The sequence below is a fragment of the Aptenodytes patagonicus genome, chromosome 6, assembly GCF_965638725.1.
Source record: "Aptenodytes patagonicus chromosome 6, bAptPat1.pri.cur, whole genome shotgun sequence".
In the NCBI taxonomy this organism is placed as follows: Eukaryota; Metazoa; Chordata; class Aves; order Sphenisciformes; family Spheniscidae; genus Aptenodytes; species Aptenodytes patagonicus.
Genome location: NC_134954.1, coordinates 26293417 through 26315310, shown reverse-complemented (window position 1 = coordinate 26315310; position 21894 = coordinate 26293417). Strand labels below are relative to the sequence as shown.

Below are 21894 nucleotides of genomic sequence, written 5' to 3'. Positions count from 1 at the left end.
CTCTTTTCATGCCAAGAAAATGTTGTGTCCTGACAATAGTATCTCTCCAGTTTCTCACAGTTAATTTGAAGAACCCAAACACAACAACCCTTAAACTGCTGGAGGCACTTCCTATCTACTCTCAATTAACCAACAATCCCAGATCAATTCTTTGCCACTGGCAAGAGATTCTACAGTCTAGAAACACTCCTTATCTACTAGATGCTATGGAAAAAGGAAAGTGTATTCTACTGGTATTCTGTGCCTAACCCCATCATATTGGAGAGGACCAAGGAGAACTTGTGCAGATTCCAAACATGGGACATATTAGGACAGTTCGCTCTTGCCTGCTGGGTAACACAATTCTGTAAGTAAAATCATGCCACAAACAGATTAATTAAATACGTAATGAGGGCCCTGCCACATCGGCAAACTAGTAATTGTTCTGTCTTGCTGTTTTCAGCATAAAATCTTTGTCACGGATATAACCTGAAGAATGTTAACCATTAGCAGGTAATGAGAGAGGGGCCAGTCTGTGCTCCATCAGGCTAAGAAGGGTTACTTACCAGTGTGGTAGCCAGAGGTGTCAGCAAGCTGATCCATTGCAGTTTGGTACAGCACTGTAACACAGATTAAGCTGATACCACTGAAAAAATACCTGGCTGGGGGCTTGGGGAATGTATACATATCCCCATAGTGGAGGGCACTCTGGGAAGTGAGCTCAAGGAACTTCACCATTATGCATTTGTTTTGCAATAATGTCTTTATTGATGTGGAACAGAAAAGGGCTTTTCTTCAAATCCACTGTTAAACTTAATTTTATGACCTTTTTACTTAGCAACGTATATAAGGAAGACCATTCTTAGTGTTTAGATGACAATCATGTTGGAAAGACTTAACACTGCAAATATACTTTGCCCAATGTCTCTGCTGTATTTTCAGAGATTCCTGAAAAAACAACTTCACTTACAAAATCCAGGGAGGAGTTCTACTTCATTTCACAATGTCATGAAAATGGAAATAAATAAAAGCCCTATCTGCTTTAATAGATTAGATGTTGTGTCCTGAAAGCTGGGACATTTACACTAATTTCCAGGCTCCAGCTGCATTTATCCAATTTCAGATATCATATTCTGCAGCCTCCAGAAGAATCAGGAAAATTAAACTCTTTTTATATGGTTAGATACCATTTAAGTTTTTCATGGTTTTCTTTACATTATTTAATCTAGCAATCAATTTAAGTAATTATTTATTTACTCCTAATGGTTACGTTACAGGATGTGGGCTTGCCTATTCAAGGCTTTACACATGCCTCATCTCTCCACTCTTTTCTAGATGCTCTTTTGGGTTATCATTTACAGGTCAATGATTTTATTCATCCTCTGAGAGACTTCATCTGTTGACAGTGTGTATAGTCCAAGTATCTTGCATTTTCCTAGGCTGGTGTAACACTGCAGTCTCTTGTTTGGAATGTGGTGTCCAGTATTAAGTTTGTAAGTTAAGTTGATGACCATGAAAACAAAAGATTTTTAAGTAAAGCAGAGGACAGAAGAGAATAAAGCAAATTCTCTTCCCCTTCGGCCCACAGCAATTCCAGTTCTACATCCCTCACTTCTCAAACTGCAACCCACATGCTTCTTTAGATTCCAGACAGCATTAGCTAAAAAAACCCCAAACCAATCAACCGAAAAAACTTCATTGGGAATATGTGAGGAGAGGTTGAGCGAACTGGGTTTATTCAAGCTGATAAGAGGGCACTAAAGGCAATATAAGAGCACTCTGCAACAGTTTTGTAGTTACATGGATGATGGATCCAAACTCTTCTCAGTAGTGCCAGACAATGGCACGAGACAATCGTAGCTTGTAAAGTTCTGGTTCGGCATTAGGAAAAAAAATTTTCCTCAGGAACATGTTTCCCAGAGAGGTGGTAAAATCTCCAGCAATGGAGGTTTTCAAGACTTGGTTAGACAAAGTCATGGTTTTGTCTATCTGGTGTTGCCACTAGTCCTGTCTGAAGAAGGAGGTGGGATTAGATGACCTCCCAAGGTCTGTTCCAACCAACCTTTTTTTGTTTCTATACAAAAAATAGGGAGTTTCTATTAAAAAAATAGGGAGAAAGGGTAAGCTAAAACCATTTTGGAGGGTATCTTAAAACTTTAATATAACCTGGGATGTGAGAGACAAAAGGTGGCAGCAGCAGCAGCAAAAGCTATGTAAGGGCTCATTTGAGTTGAACACAACCAGCCCTCAGCTGCAGAATTGATCAAGCAGTTCCAGATTCATGAACTCTGAAAAATGTCTGCTTGGGATATGCAGAATCTCATACCCTCTCTCAAGGGCCATTTTTGAAAATCTGCTCAACAAAAACCATTGTGCCTATTTCTTAATGTCAAAATTCATCAGCAGCAATACTGAAAAAGTAGCATGATCAAGCCAGGTTCTAGGATCTCAGCTAACAGATCAGTCTCAGTCACTCTGGTGGTTTGTGCAACATCAAAAGGAGACCCTGAGTCCATGGGTTTTTTTCTGTTTGCTGTAGAAAATGCAGAAAAGGACTCCCGGTGGCAATCAAAGGGTAGTTATGGTGACTGCAAAATACTCATGGTACTTTGAAAGACAGCTACTCATTGTCTAAAGAAAAAGATTTTACTTGTTAAAAAATTACTTCTAGCAGTGGGAATTGATTTCTATGTTGCCTTTCACTTCAAGAAACATATTTACTATACACCAGTTACAAGGCTTAATTCTGCCTTATCTTAAGAGGCGTAAGACCCAGTAAAAGCTGGAGTTGAACACAGGGTGGTGTCTGTGTAATCTGTCTGAGGCATATTATGCATTAGCACTGTTGTGATGACTCCATTCCTTTAGATTTTTGTGGTAAATCCTCCCTTAAAGAGTGCATCAATTCATACAGTCTTGAACAGAAACAGAAAGATTAAGTAGTGCTACCTATCTTAGACAAAGAGAAATATTTATGCACCCATCTAACCAATGTGTTCACTAAGCCATTAAAGAGTTTCACTGGAATTCCTAAACCATATTAAAACAAAAGACTCTGCAAACCAAATCACAACCTGATCATTGCCAGACAACAACTCACCTCATCTCGGAGCATGTCACTAATGGAAGAAGCTGTGTTTAAGCTGATCTGGGATTGACTGCTTATGCCACTGTCATCCCTCTGGTATTCGTTGTCCAACGAGTGTACAGAAAGCAAGAGACTACCTCTGGGTTTCAGTGTCTTTGGTCTCTCAGGAGCCTCCAAATTGCTTTCAACTACAGAGCTGTTCCCAAGAGAGATCATTGAAGTGGCACATATTCTTCCGGGATAACGGAAGCTCTTGTGTTGAGAAGTCGATCGTGGACTCTGTGGTTTAGGACTCATGGGCCTACAAGGCATGTCTTTACCATCAGAATTTGAGAGCTGGGGACATGATGGACTTGACTGACTAAATGGCAACTGCAAATCAGTGGGGCTAAATGTAGATTTCATCCAGCATTCCTCTAGAGAAGTATTTAAACTGTTGCTCAGAGCCTCCTGTTGTTCATCACAGTCTGAAGTCTGTGAGTATCTGATGCCCAGGTCATGGGACTGTATTCGTTTTCTCCACGTACCTGCAAGTGAAGAGACATCAACAGGCTCCACAAAGGTGTCAAAATAGTTGGTGTCTGTTGAGGAGCCATTAGGTGTTTCTGTTCTAAAAAATGCGTGTCCGTTGGAACTATCCTGTCGCTCTGCTGACATTGTTCTCATTACATGGCCTCTAGTTGCATTAAGAGTCTCCTGTGTTGGTGATAAACTTGCTAAGACAGGCCTTTTCAGTCCATCTGCCTCCTTGCTTTTTAGAAAAGCTTTCCAGGTGCTCTGGCGAAGTTTGGCTTTTTCCTTTTCATTTTTCAGTGATACTCTTGAGCTTTGCTCACTATTTTCCTTTTCTGGAGATTTGGATTCAAATAAGCTTGAGAGGGATTTGTGTGCCAAGGCCAACCTTGTCTTGAACTTCTTACCCTCGGGGTTTTTGTTTCTTTTGTATTCATTTTCAGGGAATGATTTTCTAATCCCAGAGTATTCCACAGGTTCACTGTCATTGTTTTCAGATGAACCTGAAACCTGTCGATCAGCATATTTGACAGCAGCCAGTGTGGGAGAAGCTGAATTTGTATCTACATCTTCCATCAGTATCCGACCAGAGCCAGAAGCCTTCCTCAGGCTCATTCTGTTGAATAGTCCTGCAGGTCTCTCATAGAATAAATCATCATCGTCAGAGTACTCAGAGGCGTAGCTTTCCTTTCTGTGGAAGGCTGAACCAGACGAACAACTTTTGAAAGACTGTAAACTTTCAGTGTCTTCATCCTCTTTCCCAGCATCCAGTTCTTCCATCTTTGCCTTGCTGCCAAAGAAGCTACTACTTCCCTGATTTTCTGCTGTGGCAGGCTTAGTTTTCCTGAAAGATGTCATTTTTGAGAATACTAAAAACCTGGAAGCTTTCCCACTATTCCCATTCTTTGTTGGCTTTTGCACAGCTTTATAGAGACTGCTGTTACTTCCCAGGATGTGGAATGAGTTCTCATCCAATTCCTCACTGTTAGCGCTGCAGGTACTTATATTATCTAGGCCCAGCATGCAAGCATTATGGGTCTCCCTTTTCACAGAATAGTTAAAGACATCAGACACATCGAGATTCAGTCTATTGTCTCTGCTAGGGCTAGCTGTGTCTTCTGCAGGAGAGCCCTCCTTTCCTTCGCTAGGAGAAGGTTCTTCGCAAATACCTGTTTGTTCCTTTGAACCATTACAGCCTTCAGTTCCTTGCCTGCCTACTGCTTGTTCAGGGATGATGCTGGGTCCTTGAAGGTCAACATCAGCACCATCTTCCTGACACAAATTGCTTACATTGCATGTTTCCAGTGTTACTGCACTAGTTATATATAAGCCTTCCTCTCTGCCTTGATGTGCTTTGAATTCCTCTTCCTTAGACACCTGGTCATCTCTTGTTTCAGCTTGTGACTTTCCGAACTGTTCTGTCTCTAATTCAAAACCAGTCTTTGTTCTGCAAGGCTCTTTCTGAGAGATCATAACACCACTTCTGCTATGTGATTTTAAGAGCACTTCTTCACGTTGATCTGCCTGACTTTCTGCAATAAGTATATCATTGCCCAGTGGTACAGTGACACTCCTGAATTCCACTTTTGCACTTGTTACTGTGGAATTACTACAGGTGAACCCTAAGGATGAAACTGCATCTGTTTTCTCTCTTTTCTTTTGTGAAACTTCTGGTTTAAATTCGGCTGTATCCCTACCAGGGAGTACCTCTGCACTACCAGGAATGAGGTGGGTGGCCAGGATTTGTTCTTCATAGCTACAGCTTTCACTCAGAACTCTCTCTGGCTCGTCATGAGCTTTGCTGACAGTATGAGGAGACATCAAATCCTTGCTCACTACATTTCTCAATGTTCCAGTTACCACTTCAATAGGTAGGTTATCATTCAGCGTCTTGGACTGTAATCCTTTCTGCTCTACAGATACTATAAGTAGGGCAGACTTTAACTCTGGAAGAGTCATTAAATGCCTTCTCTGGCTTATATAATCTGATCTGGGAGTCATTTCAACAGCAAAGACACTGTCTTCATCCTTTACTTTAAGAGTAGGATGTTCATTTGTTACTAGCTCAGAGTGACTCCTTAAGGCACCAGTTTTGCAACTTGTATTTTGCTGTATCAACTCTTTGTGTTCTGCCCCAGTGTTACTGCCACCTGGTTGCAATGTGGTTTCCAGGACTTTCCAACTGAAGTCAAGGTTAGAAGAATCATCTACCCATCTTTCCCCTACCACAATCTTCATACTTGACAGTTCAGGTTCAACACCATTCTCCTTCAAACTTTTCTGCTCTATTCTACCAGTGGAAACACAATTTACAGAACAACCACAATCTCTGTTTTCCACAACAGCAGGAAAACCTACATGACAAGCTGCTAGGTTCTCAGTGTCACCAATGCCAGATTCAACATCAATATCACTAGGGAATCTGCCTGCTTCCAGATCTCTTTCAGCTTTGTACTGGTCACTTTTTATAAGTTCTTCAGCATTTATGATCACTGCCTCACAGTCCAGGGCAGATGAAGTCTCCTTTTGTTTCAGATTACACTCACAAGCATCAATCTGTGTAGAAGATAAGCTATCAGCACATGTACCTACTGCTTCTGGGCTAAGGCCACACGTCTCTGATTTAGAGGGCAAATAATAATCAACACGCTGGGGAGAGCCTGCTGGTTGAGAAAGCTGACACTCACTTGAGTCTATGTCAGTATTAAGAGGAGATCTTTTTATGCCAAATTTGCCCTCTATTTTTATTGCCTTTTCAGGGCTTACAGGTATTCTTCCTAAGTTTTTCCAAGTGTATTCAAAATCCAGCCCTTGAAGATGTATTCTGGAACATGACCATCTAAATTTGTCTGTCAGATGAATACAGTTCCCCACATATTCCGGCTTGCTTTGAGCACTGATATTTTCAGGTACACTGTGCCATGTTTTACTTTCTGTAATCTCTGACCTTGTGAGTGGTGGCTGAGATTTTGGTTTGAAGCAACTCTGGTAAAAGAATGAATCTGATGTCAACATGGTCTCTGTACTACCATGTTTTATCCTTTTACCTGTAGTTTCCTCACTGTCAGCTGAGTTCCTCCTGCTGCATTTTATACTGGACATAAAATCTAATTCACACTTATAGTCAGATGTTTCAGTGTAACTTTTACAGCTAGGTCCATTTGTTTCAAAATGAAGATTAGGCAAACTACAGCTTGATGCTGCATCTGACCGGAAGGAAAATTGCTGTACCTCAGGAAAAATCAAACAACTTTCTGAGTTTGCTTTGAAACAAGCAACACTTAATACTGCAGGATGTTCCTTCTGCCTTGTAACATAATCTTCCGTAGGTACTGAGTTCGTACAGGACTGCACTTTACTGCTTTCAAACTCTGCTTTATTTTGCAGTACCGTTACAAACTTTCTATTTGTCTGTGATATAATGCCCTCTTCACTGACTTGGTTCTCTGTGTTGGAAATATCATTAGTTAATGTTAACTCTTCATCACCCAATTCTTCACCTTCTGACTTCGCAGATTGTATGCAAAATTCAGTTTTGCTTGGTGCTGCTTTTGTTTTGGAAGACACTTCTAACCATACCTGCTGGGTAAATTCTGGTTGCCTTGAGCACTTAAGTTCATGGAGGGTTCTTTCTGCCTTTGCTTTAGGAAGACTACAGCACAGATTTTTTTTTTCAGTAAAAAGGCAGTTTGAATCCAAGCAAGTTTCCCCAGTTACATCACTGGAAACAGATGCTGTGTCTGATGCACTTTCATAAGGCTCAGTTTTTACATCTGACAAAGATCCACTCTGATGTGACAGGGTCTCAAAATAATCTTCATCTGTTTCTTGGCTGGATCCACGTATCTCCAGCTCTATCGTGCTCGGGGTAGAAGAACTCAGATCATCTTCAAACTCTCCTTCACTGATGTAGTTTTCAACTGGCTCTGGAGTCTATGAATAAACAGAAAAGAATGATTTACCAATGACTTCCCACAGCAGCAGGGTAGCATGAATTATTATTAGAAAATGCACTTAGGAACACAATTAATTTAATACACACTGATTAAATGTGTATTTAACTGATGTCTTTGGAAGTTATACTTGATATTATACTTATTGGTGGACCTGAGGTCTTTCTATTTCTTACTTTTTGTTTCTTAATGTTTCTTAATTAATATTTTTTTCATTTTAATATGTAATTATGCAGAGGCCAAAATTTTACTTTTGGCCATATCTTTCATAGCCCAATACCAAGACACATTTCACATTCAAATAAGTCAAATGGAAATCATCCCTTGCTGGTAGATCTAAAAACTGTAATGAATCCATCTTCAAATCTGAGGAGGAGGTTTATGTGATAAACCTGAGAAGTAATTGTTACTGTCCAAATTACAGAAATGTGACATAAATATATGCAGAACAGTTTTGCACCTGAATAACTGGATACTACCCATACCAAAGCGTGAACCAAAGGTGGAAGAAGTCTTTGATCTCATTTTCCAGAAGGCTTATACCAGTTATGTATCAGTTATCAGAGCACATCCAAATCAGTGGCTGAGAGCAGAAAGATCAAAACCACGCTGTCAATATTAGGAAATGTCTTTGTCCCAGACAGCTACCCTGGGAGAGTCTCAGTCTTCTTTTCTTTAACCATCAGACAGAAGTCTGGATGTCTCTCCAGTCTAAAGTAGAAAATGAAATCACAGCAAGCTTTCTTGTGGTAAAAATAGTACTTGCTGTCTGTCAGCTTCAGGTACAGCTATTGTCAGAAGTTCTACAAATGTACCAAACAAAGATATTTAGCTGACTCCAGCCTCAGTCCATTAATATCTAGAATGAGAAGCCAGATAAATATAAATGGCAGCCTTTAACCCTAATGCTGCATGCCTCTTTAACCAGGTTTTGATAACAGTCATCACAAGAATGATCAGCACATTTCAAAATCTGAAACTGAGATAACAAACAATGAAAGACATTTCTTAAAAAAAGACCCACAAGTGAATGGCAGCCATCAAACTAGAACACGAGGTCCCTCGGCCTGAGTTGCATGTCACCTTCACCAGGGTGCTTTGTTACAGAGGCAGTGTGAGTCCTCAATCAGAAAGCCAAATTCCAAATCACATCAAAGGATATGTCACAGAGTTTCTGATTCTAGACTCCAAAACATAGAGGGTAAATTGAAAAAAGGAAGGCACTAGGGTTATTTCCAAAAGGGAGTCTCAATAAGAAGACTGGTATTTTCTCTTGACAGAAGAAGGAAAATTGAATGGAGGAGGGAGGGGGAGGATTCAGTGGACTTCAATCCAAGTCCAAAAATCACTTTCACACCATTAAACCTGACCAAATTGCACTATAATGGCAACATGAGTCACGTAACCAGCAGAGCAACGTGTCCTTTACTGTGTGCAATCAGTGACACATGTAATTGAGGTCCTTTAATAATGTCAAATCTCACTATTACCAGGACAGAAATGACCAGCATTAAAGCAGCACAGACTAGCATTTCACATAGTGATCGAGCAGCATAAACTGTGAGCATTTGGCTTACACAGCAGTGAGTACAGCAGCAGCTGTTCAGCAGTGACAGCACTGCCTCTTCAACACTGTTTTGAACACAAATTTACAGATGGCAATAAACTAAGATAAAAACTGTTCAGGCAAGTAGGAACAAAGTAATGAAGATGCCCAACTGTCCCCAAGGATAATTATGAATTAAATTATAAAAAAATTAGGGCAGAGATCCCTTACAGTCCATCCATCATTCCAAACATAGCTATGTCAGGATATTTGTACTGTGACCCCTCCCAAATTCATTATTTGTTTTTAATGGGTATTATACAAAATTATGCAATTAAGGCAGAAGCAGAGGCCCCACAATTGCCTCCATACCTTCTGGGAAATGAGGAAACAAATTCTAGGTATGAAGGGCACCAATTAATGTCAACCAGCATTCCTGGACCGGGCCCAGGACTGAACACATGCCCCCAGTGCTGCTAAGGGGAAGAGCCAGCATCAGAATCAGCCTGGTGGGGCCTGCTCTACCAGATGTACCCTGGGTGGAGTTCCCCTGAGGAGGGAGAGGACACAGAAGCTTCAGTTCCTGCTATGTCTATCAAAGCCCTGTGCCTAACAGACAAGGGAGGCCTAGAGCTGACCTCTAGTAAACCTGAAATTCATGAGCTCGCTGAACTTCCCATGGTAACTAGGGAAGAAGTCCTAGCAGAGCAAACAACATGCAGATGGTGCCATTTTTACCTTCTTCTATGGGCCTTTGACTTCTCGGCGCCTCTGGGAGGCCAGGCCTTTGCTCTGACCACCTGTCATATGTAGTTTAATTTCCTCCCAACCTGTAGTGTGTGTATTTTGTTAGGATTTGTGGGACTACTTCTCTTTGTGTTTTACTGCTTTTTTTTGTAAAAATTGAGTCTAAAGGACTCAGTCGGAGCAGAAGGGGGTAAATTTACAATGGGCAGATCCTTTGATATAGTCCTGTCTTCCCAACACAGACAGTCATGGGCTTGAGAACTGAGTAGACATGTGGCACTGATCCTCAGCTAGGCTGCTGATTAGACAACAGTCCTCATGTCTTTAATTTCCATGAGATTACACTGAGAATTTCAAAAGTCAAATTATGGCCCTTTCCTGGGAAGGTTTCTTGAGAAAACCCTCGGCACCCATGGACAGAGTAGTGTGTTTATACATCTCTTCAATCTCAAAGCAGATAAACAGTTGGAAGACAAGAGCCTGGAATAAATATGAAAGAAACTACTTCTGAAATAAGGCTTTTGCACTTCACAGACAATAGACAAATCAAAGCAAAGCTCCCCCTGCCTGCTTTTCTCTTGTGTCTCTTTCACTGTCTCTGAAATGTGCCAAGAAAATAGGATGAAATTGAAGTTAATGATCTGTCCTGCTATCATTGGATGCAGTCATAAATAATCATGTCAACCTAAAGTCACCAGAAAAGCAAAACTTGTGACTTTGATGTGTGAAGACCTCTATCTCTATAACATAAGATACCTTCCATCCAAGTTGCCCTCTGACTGAGGACTGACAATGCTCATATGTGACATCTGCCCAGCCACTCTTGTCTTGTGAAAATTTTTTATTTGGTGGGGAAGTCACATGTCATTTTTTCTCTAGATCAGATTCTATATTTGCATAATTTTCTCACACTTACAATATTATATTGCAACAATTGTGAGCCTCTCAGATATTGTATTTCCCTAATTTTCTCTGCCTAACAATTGGTAGGATAGGTTAAACAGACATTCGTATTACTTCAACTAGTCTTTTAATGAAGGAATTTATTCTTAAATCTCACAACCACAAAAAAGAATCTGACCATTTATATGGTCTTTGCCTTTACTGTGAATGCAAGTTCTTTAAGCAAGCCTGACTTGCATTCCCACTAACTTGCACCTGACCATAGTTACTACCTCATTGTCAGCTCAAGGAATATCAACACAGTTTTTCCCTGAACTCAAGACAATGTGAAAGCATTATCAATTGATATTTCAAAGGATTCAGACAACTGTTTTCTCCATAGGTGATGGTAACAACAACTCTTGAGTTGTTATTAATATACATTTCCTAAATCTCCCTTTACACCTTGTTTGACTGAAAGGCACAGGCCAGTGTCTTTGACTCGCAATGTGATGAGACTAAAATGCAGCTTCCATTAACACAGGTGAGAGCGAGCCAGCTGTCCTCCCTGCTCAGTGGGCCTCAGCCCTGCTTATCAGGTAAAGGAAATGTGCAATTCCCTGGGTAGGCATAAGGGCATCATTTACAAAAGGTCTCATCCTGCAGAGTGCTGTATGCTTTCAACTCCTGCTGATGCAAGTATAGGTGAGCTCAGGGCACTCGGGATTCGGCTGTGCCTACTTCAGTACTCTGTGTTGGGATTATCTACATGCTCTCTCTCTCCATTACCGTCTTTGAGAAGGGCAACACTAATACAGTCTTTTAAAAAGGGGGAGGAGAGAGAAAGATAGACAAAACTAGTGGATGAAACTGGCCATTTTACTGGCAATATAGGATTGTTAATACTGCTGCTTCAGACTTCAGCTGTAATGTCATCTAATGTCATTTAGGGTTACTTGTATTGGTTTAACTTGTGTCCTATATATTTCAATAATAAGCTGAATGGAATTACTGAAAAGACTGTGAGTCTCTGGCTCACAGTACTTTCAGCCAATTCTCCTTGGCTTCCCAGTGATAGTGACTGGGTATGAAAGTCTTAAATCTTCATGATAGCTAAACAGTAAATATTTGAGGCACTCTAACACGGTAGCATGAAACTCATCCATCCTCTGTGTAATGAGAGCTGTGAAAAGCTGAGCTTTTTCTACATCCAAGTAGGGACTTAGGTGGCCTACACAGGTTTGAAAAATGCTGGTCATAGAACTGTTATAGTGATTATGGATATCCTGAACTGAAGGCACAGAGTAAAAACCAAAGGTATGTTCAGTCACAGGACAGAAACAGCATTTGAAACACCCAGCTTCTCCTTCTGCGCCTTTGATACACCGCTGCTCTGAAAGGGACAGTCTTGGAGCGAGAGAGAGGAGTCCAGCCTCAAGGTCCTACTAAGCCTTGGTCTCTCCAATTGGGCTGGCAAAGGTTGCCTAAGGTAATGGTACTTCTAGAAACTTGGATGTTTGCGAGGTTGGAAATGCCTGGGAAAATCTAAGACCACCAACTCTTTCCAGAAGAACAGTCATAGAAATGGCTTTTCATGAACTAAATTATGCTCTTGGATTTAAGGCAAACACAACACAAAAAGTGTTCCCTTCACAAAAAGTTCTGTCACAGAGTTCAAAAGTGGTTCATGGCAATGATGGAGCACAGCTGCCATCCTGGGGAACCAGTCACACTACCTCAGTCACCACAGAGCTATAAAGAAAAAGCCCTTCAAACACATTTGTGGAAAAGATACAGACTCAGAATTAATGGTTTCAACTTACCTACTCTCTTCCATACTTAAATAAATGCAAAGCATGTCCAGAAATCCTTAAAGCAAATTGGATGCCAGTCAGAGGTTGGATTATACATGGCATAAAGAGTCAGAGGCCTAGCTCAGGGGAACTTTGTGTGGCAAATGAATTCGCATGTAAAGTCTTATTCTCTGAAGGGAAAACATAAAATTCTTTGGGAGAGCCCTCCCACATGCCCAGAGTTGTGTTTTTCAGGGTTCGCATAATACAGAAGCCCAGAGCTTGGGAAAGGCTCTTAAATTAATGGTGATACAACCACCCTTAAAAAAGCTGCCATTGAGAAAGGACTTCAGACAGGAGGTGACAGTGTAGGGTACAGAGCAGTAGCAGCAACCTACCCAGAATCCCTATGCACTGACCTACTGGGGCTTGAAAAATAACCCAGCAGAGATTCAGATCAGAAACTATAAAGAAAACATTACGTAAGATAGCCACATAATGTCCCCAAGGCCTCAAATTATCTTCTAGATCAAATCCAGCTATCCAAGCCCTTTTCTTAACTTGTCTTCGTCATGGAAAGGAGGGAATGAAAAAGGAAAAGAGGGCACACTGGCAAAGCCTTCATTTTCTACTACTTCCTTGTAAAAACAAACCTTGTTACACTTAATGAGTAAGAAGTAGATTTAAAGACATTAACTTCAGACAGAACTTCGGTTTCTCAGTCAGCAGAAAAACACTTTTTTTCTGAATGGCTGTCATTGCAGTGGATATTATAGGTGTTACAGATGTTTATAAAGAGCAAAACAGTATGAATAAGAGCAGATGCAGCACTGCACCTTGATAAGGATTGCTGAGAAGTGACGCTGTTGTCAGCAGTGGTTCTGAACCTTCAGACTGATTCTGCTCTGTGCACAAATGCAGTTTGACAGGCACTCTGAAAGACACTAGAAATGAAACCCTCTGCAGATAGTGAGGAAAGTGCTCTATAGTCACTGAATGATGACATTTTACTTGCAAAACATATTCAGTTTTTGATGCAGGACACAAACATTTGCATCTTAACTGCACAAGAGGAAACAAAATTCACAGATGGATGAGAAAAGCAGAACTTTCCCAGGAGGTTCTTGCTTCAGTCAGTGCAGATATGTACAGGCACCCAAAAGCAACTTTGGCACTAAGTCCTTTAGCAGTTTGGGGACACAGTTGTTTCATTAATCGTCTATACACAACAATAGCACTATTTGCAGGGCAGTCCATCCTTAAGCTGTAACATTTTTATATACAGAACCATTCATATATAAAGTCACTAAAACAACATATCTCCCTTTTCCTCAAGAGATGGATGAGCTTTTTATTGTTCCCAAACAGTGCAGTTAGTTACTTTTTGCTGAAAAAGATCTCAAAGCCAGTTCTGTTGATTTGTGAGAACTTGCACTACACTAACAATTAGTGGCATGAGGAAACAACATGCAGACATAATCTGCATAAGTGTCTTGCTCTAGTTCTATTTAGTGTCTTCACTGGAAAGCCTCCAAATGGTTAAGCAATTCCAAAATCAGCAGGACTACATGAGCAATTGCATAAGGCTATGGCAGCTACCATCACTTGAGGTGGTAGTGCCAGATGAAGGCAAGAGGGAGAAGGGGTTGGAACCAATGGCAAAACAATGCACAGAATCAGTGAAATATCTAAACATCATAACAGCATCATAACCGCCAAAACCTCAGTGCGTTTCCCCCTCCTGCGAGCTTGAGTGACCGTGCTCTGTTTCTGTTCAGTGAACGCTTCGACATGACAGCCCAATAACCTGTCCCCAGAGGTAAATCTGAGCCTCCACCATGATGTTGTCTCATGACACTTGGTAAGTACAGGACTGCATCAGCAGAAAAATGCCACAAGCAGAGGGCCTGCTGCACTCCACACAGCTTCTCTGATTCCTTTCAACAAGTCAATTCCAACATGAAAACACTTTTATAGCCCAAAGCCAAAACATTGTCTCCCTCCTTTGACATTAACACTCCTACCAGCACATACAGCTTAGCAGAAATGTTGGCCAAGATAAAATGTGTTGGCCAAGGTGTAGTAGTTTCTAGTAACAATGCGTAATCTGGGTGCCATCTAGAGGTTGTGATGAGGTGCCTGGTCAGACTCAGCTTGCACAGAGAAATACATACTCCCTTTAATAAATACAAGCTGCATTCCAGTCTCTTACTGTGCTGCAGGTCAAGCGTCTCACCAACAAATTCCTCAGTACTGCCTTAGCTCTAGCCAGATAAGGACTGCCCAGCAGATGAAGAGGCAAGGCAGTGAAGAGGCATAAAGATTTATTGTGTTAAGTAGAAGATAAATACGCAAGATATGTCATTTGTACAATATGATTGCACAAAACCGAAAAGTTCATGGCTCCCTGTATCTTGTATTTGTGGTTTATTTCTTCCATTAAGCTTTACAAACTGCAGTTTGCATCAGAAATACATTTTTATTAAGACAGCAATATCAGACACAACTATTATGAAAATATTTGTAGATTTATTCTCACAAGTACATTAAAAACTGACAGCTTATTTGTACCAAAAGAAATCCTACATTTTAGCCAAGGCTATAACTATGTAGGTTCACTCTTGAAATGTAAAGTTTAAACTGATCCAATAATTAATATTGTTACTGTTCTGAAATAGAAAAAGGTAATTTTTTGGCAAACACAACGGTATAATATGTCAAATAAAATTTGGAACACGAAGCTAAAATTCAGACTCAAGCAATTTCCCTGCTCTTCGAAACTATCTGTGTTCATTGCATTGCAATACTCCCTCTGCTGGCAAATTTCAAAGGGAATATATTGCTTCATTGTACTTCTGCCTTCAACACATGGAAAGCTTACATTGTTAGATTTCTGATTATCTTTTCATGAAAACAGGGATATATTTTGCTTGCCTAATAATACCAAGTCAATACTCTTCCTCCTTCCCTCACACCTTTCCTCTATGTTTTTTCACACAGAAAAGCTCAGGACTGCCCCAGAAGAAAAAAAATCAGAAGTTACTATGTTCATGTTGAAGATACAGTGTATCTTCATGAAACAGGTGACTAAGCCTTAGTGAAAACACTTTTTGTTCTAAACTGAAAATTCAACTTGCTTGGCCACAGGGAAGCTCTTGCCTCAGAGTCATGGAGGCAAATGTACATCTGCCTCTGTCTAAATTTTACCATTAATCTTTCTCTAAGGAAGATCCACTTACATGAGGTTCAAGCTGTCTGGCAGAAGCAACACTCAGCTCTGCACACACCAAAAATCCTACCCAGAAACTATGTGAATCCTCCTCCAAAGGCAGGGCCCATGCTGAACTCTTGTGCTATGCAGCTAGGGGGCTTCAAGTACTAACATCCTTCTACCAGTGGAAGTTTGTATACTCTTTAAAAGATCATTTTGGCCTGCTGCTCTCTGCTAAATGAACACAGCACTCACAGTTAGTTTCCCTTCAGAGTGTTTAAGGACATGCTTGAATACTTTGCTGAGTGGGAACCTTTAGGATTCCTGGTGAAAGAAGTGGAGACTTCCGCTCTAGAAGACCAGGCAGAGTGCTGTGGTGGTTTGTCCTTCCACTGTAAACTTGCTGCAATCACATTTTTTGAGTACACTTTGGCACAGACATATTTACCTTTTTTAAATTCAATTCTTTTTTTCAGAAGCCATTCTGTTTTTTTGAGTGCCATTGAGAAATTAGAGAAGGAATGCTGAATCGGAGGAGTAGAAAGACAGCAAATACTTTAGACGGGGCAAACTCCTCTGAAGAAGAAAGCTATTGGAAAAAAGACTCCATTAAAGACAGAGAGTGGTCCAAGAAATCCTAAGTGTATGTGTGCACATGTAGCCACAAGACATCCACTGATGTTCCCCCTAGTGATCAGCAATTCAGTGTTCACGTATGAGACTGCAATGAAGTTCGAAGTCAAGTGCAAAGTCATGAGATATATGGCTTGTTTTTCTTACAATCTAATCACTTAGCCCATTTTTAGAACCATAGGCTTTCTTTGTTTAATCAAGAAAATCAGTCTGCAGACAGTTATAATTCAGACTGTTAATTAAAAAGCACTTTGAAGGAAAGGGCCTATATGAAGCCTGGGAGACACAAGGCAGTGACTGATACAAAATCCTGCCTTTCCTGACCTCCTCCTACCTTTGGTGGAAACATCATCACAAATTGCCCAATACACTCAGCCACTGCATCTCCCTCTTGATTATGTTGTTTGCTTTTGAACTAATATTTCTGTGGTAATGCTGCTCCTTTTTATCAGCCCTGTTGCAATATTATTACTCCAAACACCCTCCCTCTGGCACATCGTACTGCTGAGTTCCTAGATGCTACAAAGCCCATGACCTAATTGTGCTATGTGCTGGATAAACATGGTGAGAGTGTCTGCCCCATAGTGTTTATAGTCTAATTATGTAAGATAAAGGGAGGGAATCGGAGAGGGAGGAAGTACTATCTTCATTTTACAGATTCACAGTAAATTACTCGCTCAAGTCATACCAGTGCATCTGCAGCGGAGCCAGGAATTCAACCATCTCAGCCCCTGCTCATTATTTTTATCTTTTCATTTCTCTATTGAGTCTAATGCCTCTCTTGAGGTCTCCTCACAGAGACTACTGTGTAAACAGACGAGAAAACCTCAATGGCAGTAAGGAAAGAGACATCACTAAAAGGTATGTATATACATCAGCTGGGGACTCACAGGGCTGACAGAACAGAAATGCACCTAACACATTTGTAGGCTCTTTCTTACTGCATTTGAAGGAGGAATGGCCTCAAGGAGAAGGCAGAAGTGAGATGGGCATCAAGTGGAAGAAAATAAGTAGGAAGAAAGAACAAATATGGAGGAAAAGTATAGTACTTTATTTTGCATCGCTGGGACGAGTTTAATGGGGCTCCATGAGACACTCAGTTAAACATGCACCCCTATCACGAGATATGAATAATAAAAGCATTATTCTTTCATATGTCTCAGTCTGACTTGCCATTACTAACTGCATGTTCCTGATAGCTTTAAGTAAGAACTTTGCTAACAAAGTCAGCCTGGCTTTTGATAGCCAGACAAGTTTTTTTCCTCCTTTTCTTGTCATTGCCCTTCATCTTCAGGTTAACTCCTGGTCCGTATCACTCCATATGCATAAAATACATGAGGACTTCCCCTCCCCAACTGCCCCTACTGACCTTTAGTATATGTTTCTTACACAGTTGCCCTGAAGGGTGTAACCTGGCCTCTGAACTCCTGCTAATGTTACACAAACAGAAACACAGTTGACAGGCTTTGCAGCCAAAGGCAGCTCTTACAAGCAGACTGCATCAGATCCGGAGTCAGCAGTAAAGTGAGGGACATGGGAAGGATGATTTTCAGACATGGGACAAGGACAGGCTAGGTCTTGCTCACGAGTTCAGGAAGTTAATCGAATCCAACACAACTTTGCATCCTCACACCTTATTTGAGTTTAGCCTAGCTGGGTGACATGAGATATTCCAGTGCCAACAATCTGCTCACTCCCTTCCTCCTCTCTCCGCAGTGGTAGAGAAATCTTCTCAATGAGCTTTTAAAAGCAGAAGAGATCAGATAACATGCCAATTTGTATAAAATAACAACTTTCAAGAAAAACTTAGCTAGCAACGCTGTTGCAGAGCATGGATTCAGCTGCTTGAAGTTGTGTCATTCACAAAGACCTTTTTTGCTCACTGTTTCCACTTCTCTTCCCACATAACATAAAGTAGAAGGGCTATTTACAGGTATTTTAATGCCTTCACTACAGGCATAAGAACTGCATCAGCGCTAGGCCTGATCTGCAGCTGAAACATGGGTGATCAGGGTGCGCTGCTCCTACTAAAGCTCAAACCCTTTCTATATCCACATGGCACACTGCAAGGGAGAGCAAGCCTTTCTTGTTGAGTGTCTCCCAGGGTTTCAGATCTGGACTGAAGCTGAAGTGTACTGCATACTATTACATGTGGGTGCAAGCCATTCAGCTGCTGGGGCTTAGGAAGTGACTCAGGTGCCTTTTTTGGTGTAGCTACTCAGTATCCAGCTTAATGCCCTACTTCTCCTTTGACCTTGGATACCTGATTTCACCAATGTTCCTCCTCTGTAAAACAATGGTAACACCTCCCAACCTGAGAGCTGCACTGTAAATACAAGATTAAGTTTCTAGACACAGGGGAATGAAAAGTCCCGACTCATGAGATGAATTGAGGTCACATAATCCCTGCCTTATATTTCAAGATCCACAAGGGTCATATGAATCTGTGACCAAAATGCCCTCTTCTCTCTCTGAGATCCTGCCCATTCTCAGGAACCTTTTATCCCAGTGATGACTTCATTTGATGTCACTTGATTTGATTTAGATTAGATATACTAACTCACTACATGGGTGAGTTAGTATAACTACCAACTGTGCTTTTGCCACAAGGCTCCTGCCTCATTCATGTAAATGGCTTCTGGGGATTTTCTGACACTCCCAACGTTACACATGTCTAAAACAATAGATACAGTACAGTTACAGTGGCATGGGGAACCTGAGCTTGGCACAGGTAAGGCCTCAGCTGGAACCTTCAAGAAAGCTTGATGTGCACCCTACATTGGGATACATGGAGCAAGTGGCAATAATCAAAAGAAGAACAAGAATGATCTAGGATGAATAAGCTATAGGGAAAGATTGAAAGTACAGTGTGTTGTCCAGAGAGAGAATACAATGTGAAAACAGTCTTTAACTACTGATACAAGGTAGTAGTCTTCTCTCCAAATATATGACAGATAAAACAAGACTTCAGCACTTTAAATTGAAGCAGAGAAGACTGAAGTTAGAGAAAATCAATAAACCACCAACAGTATGGATAATGAAAAACTGGGACGGATTGCCTAGGGGATAGCATGGAGTCACCATCACTTTCTGTCTTTAAGTACAGATTAGATACACATCTGACAGGAATGACACAGGTAGAGCTGATCTCCAGTGGAAGGACAGATGAGACCTTTTTTGGCTCCTTGTAGCCCTCTAATTCAGTAATTATTAACTTGTAGATGTTCACTCAGTTATTTTACTGTGATACACAGACCCGGGGGATACGCCATTATAACAGAGGTGACACAGAAGGGCAGTCATAAGCAAAGAACTCCTGTAGCAATCCAGATCTACAAGCAACCTACGTTGCTCTCTGCAACTACAGGCAACCATATATTAGGTGCAGAGCTCAGAAAGGGCCCAAGAATGTCCACTTTAGAGATGAGAGGTCTAGAAAGCATGACATACAAGAAAAGACTGGAAGAACCAGACACATTGCTTAGCCTAGAAAAGACCTCACACTGCAAAATGGCAGGTACCACCCAGTCCTTATAATTTAAGTTTTTTATTTCAAGTCTCAAAACTGCAATATGATAAAGAAGACAGCAAAAGGGAGAGAAATTGTCCATATCCTAGGTCCTTTGGCATAATCCATCTAGGCACATCTGCCCTACAATCTGAGATGTGCCTCTATCTCATGGTAAAATGGATAGCATAGTGAAGATTCTTCACTGGCAGAGAGCATTATATATCCCTAACTAGGATCACAAATTATATCCATTTAGTTCTTCAGATGGAGGAAGTGCTCCTTGGTCTGTCATACCTATTTAATACCAAGGGAGATTCTAGGATTGCAGCTGAAGTGTTCATTTTGGCTTCCCTAAACTTTAGCAATGAAGCAGTAATTATTTTTTTTAAAACAGGAGAAGAAACTGCTGCCCAAAAAAAGTGTTAACTTCAAGAGCATGTCCCTCATTAGTGCAGTGGGAAGGATCTGGCTTTCCATATTGTAAGGTTAGAGAGAGGACTGGAGGAGGTGAGAGACGCTGCCATAAATCATCACACATATTTTCTCCAACTTGGCAATGTGCAGAAAGGAGGAAAAGGTCTTGCAGAAGAAAATCCAGGGCAGCAGGATTGTGAGAGGGAGGCAGGAGTGGGTGTGGTTATATCAAGTCATTCATTCCTCAACTGTTCCCAGGCTTCCAAACTGCCCTGTGTATCTACCTAGGTATTAGCAAATTACTCCATGTGGTAGGGAATACAGAGTCAGAGGTGAGCAAGATCCAGTCACTCGATCCATACCACAATTCCTCACCTAGCCAGTGCTAACTTGAATACACAGAAAGATTTGGAAGCTTATCAGTTCAAACAGAGATGTGCATTTTAAGTCAAAATCCAGCTTTCAGCACTGTAGAATCAGGAATACAGTAACTATAGCCTCCTACCTAGTGATTTTGCTTGGCACAGCACTAACTTAGAACCATCACCAGGTCAAAAAAAATCTTGCAAAAGTTGTGTCTCATTTGATACCATCTTAAGGTCAGTTCAAGAAAAATGGCACACAGACCTGCATGAACATCCAAAAAGCTGTAAACTTTAGTTAATAAAACAGACCTCAACTTTGTTCTTAACCATAAAGATCAAGTGACATTAAAAAGGAAACAAAAAGATGCAAATCATACATTTTCAAGTCTTTGAAGATCCTGCTGGCATTGCTCCAGGTCAGAGTACTTCTCAACACAGTTCATTTCTCTTCAGTCAGCCTTTTCACTTGCTTCAATGCTGAATAAGCAAAGAGCACCAGACATTTTTAACCTCAATAATTTTTTTCATTACCTGTCAGGAATAGCACTAATAACAGGCATTAGAGATACAATATTCAATTGTTCAGGACAGCCTAAACATTTAATTACATTATGGTAGCTAACCACAAATAATTGCCTTAGGGAAGACAGGGCAGCTGCAAGGGGATGCAGCTTGCCTGTTCAGCTCATGGCACAGAATTCAGCAAGGACAAAGCAAACAACACAGGGAGAAACATCTTAAAACCACTCACAAACCCTATTTCCTCTTAGTCTTTTAGAGAGAGACTACTTCAGCTTGCTTCTGTGCAGCCCCATGATGATCACCTTGTTTGAAAAGAGCCCGATTCCACATAGATTGTGCTTTAGGTTCTCTTATTTTACTATCACTTCTGCTAAGAATTGTCCTTTTCTTGGATCTGGCTCCATCAAGTTTCCTTATCATTGTTTCCTTTCTTCCCAACCCTGTTATTATCTTACACAAATGGCTAGTTTCACTGATCTGCCAGACAGAAATCAAGTAGAGGGTGATTGTCAGAATCAAAGATGTTGTTGAAATCATATGTCTTTTAATGAAAAAGAAAGAAATAAAACCAACCAACCAAACAAAACACACAAAAAAAAAGAAAGAAAAAAGAAGAGAGGAACTGATCCTCCTTTCTTCTGCCACTATATAGAAGTAGGAAGTTTAGACTAAAATAGAACAGAATACTGTGGACAGACATATATTACAGCAGAACTTCTATGACTCAATCTTGTTTC

General features: G+C 40.8%; 1 protein-coding gene across 1 annotated transcript in view; it reads right to left on the bottom strand.

The window, feature by feature from the left end:
* The window catches only part of ARHGEF4 (Rho guanine nucleotide exchange factor 4), a 178854-nt gene that overhangs the window by 121409 nt on the left and 35551 nt on the right, over positions 1–21894 (bottom strand). Inside the window, exon 2 of the mRNA XM_076341624.1 lies at positions 3080–7513. Within this exon, the coding sequence (XP_076197739.1) occupies positions 3080–7513 (4434 nt within the window). The remainder of the gene's footprint in view (positions 1–3079; positions 7514–21894) is intronic.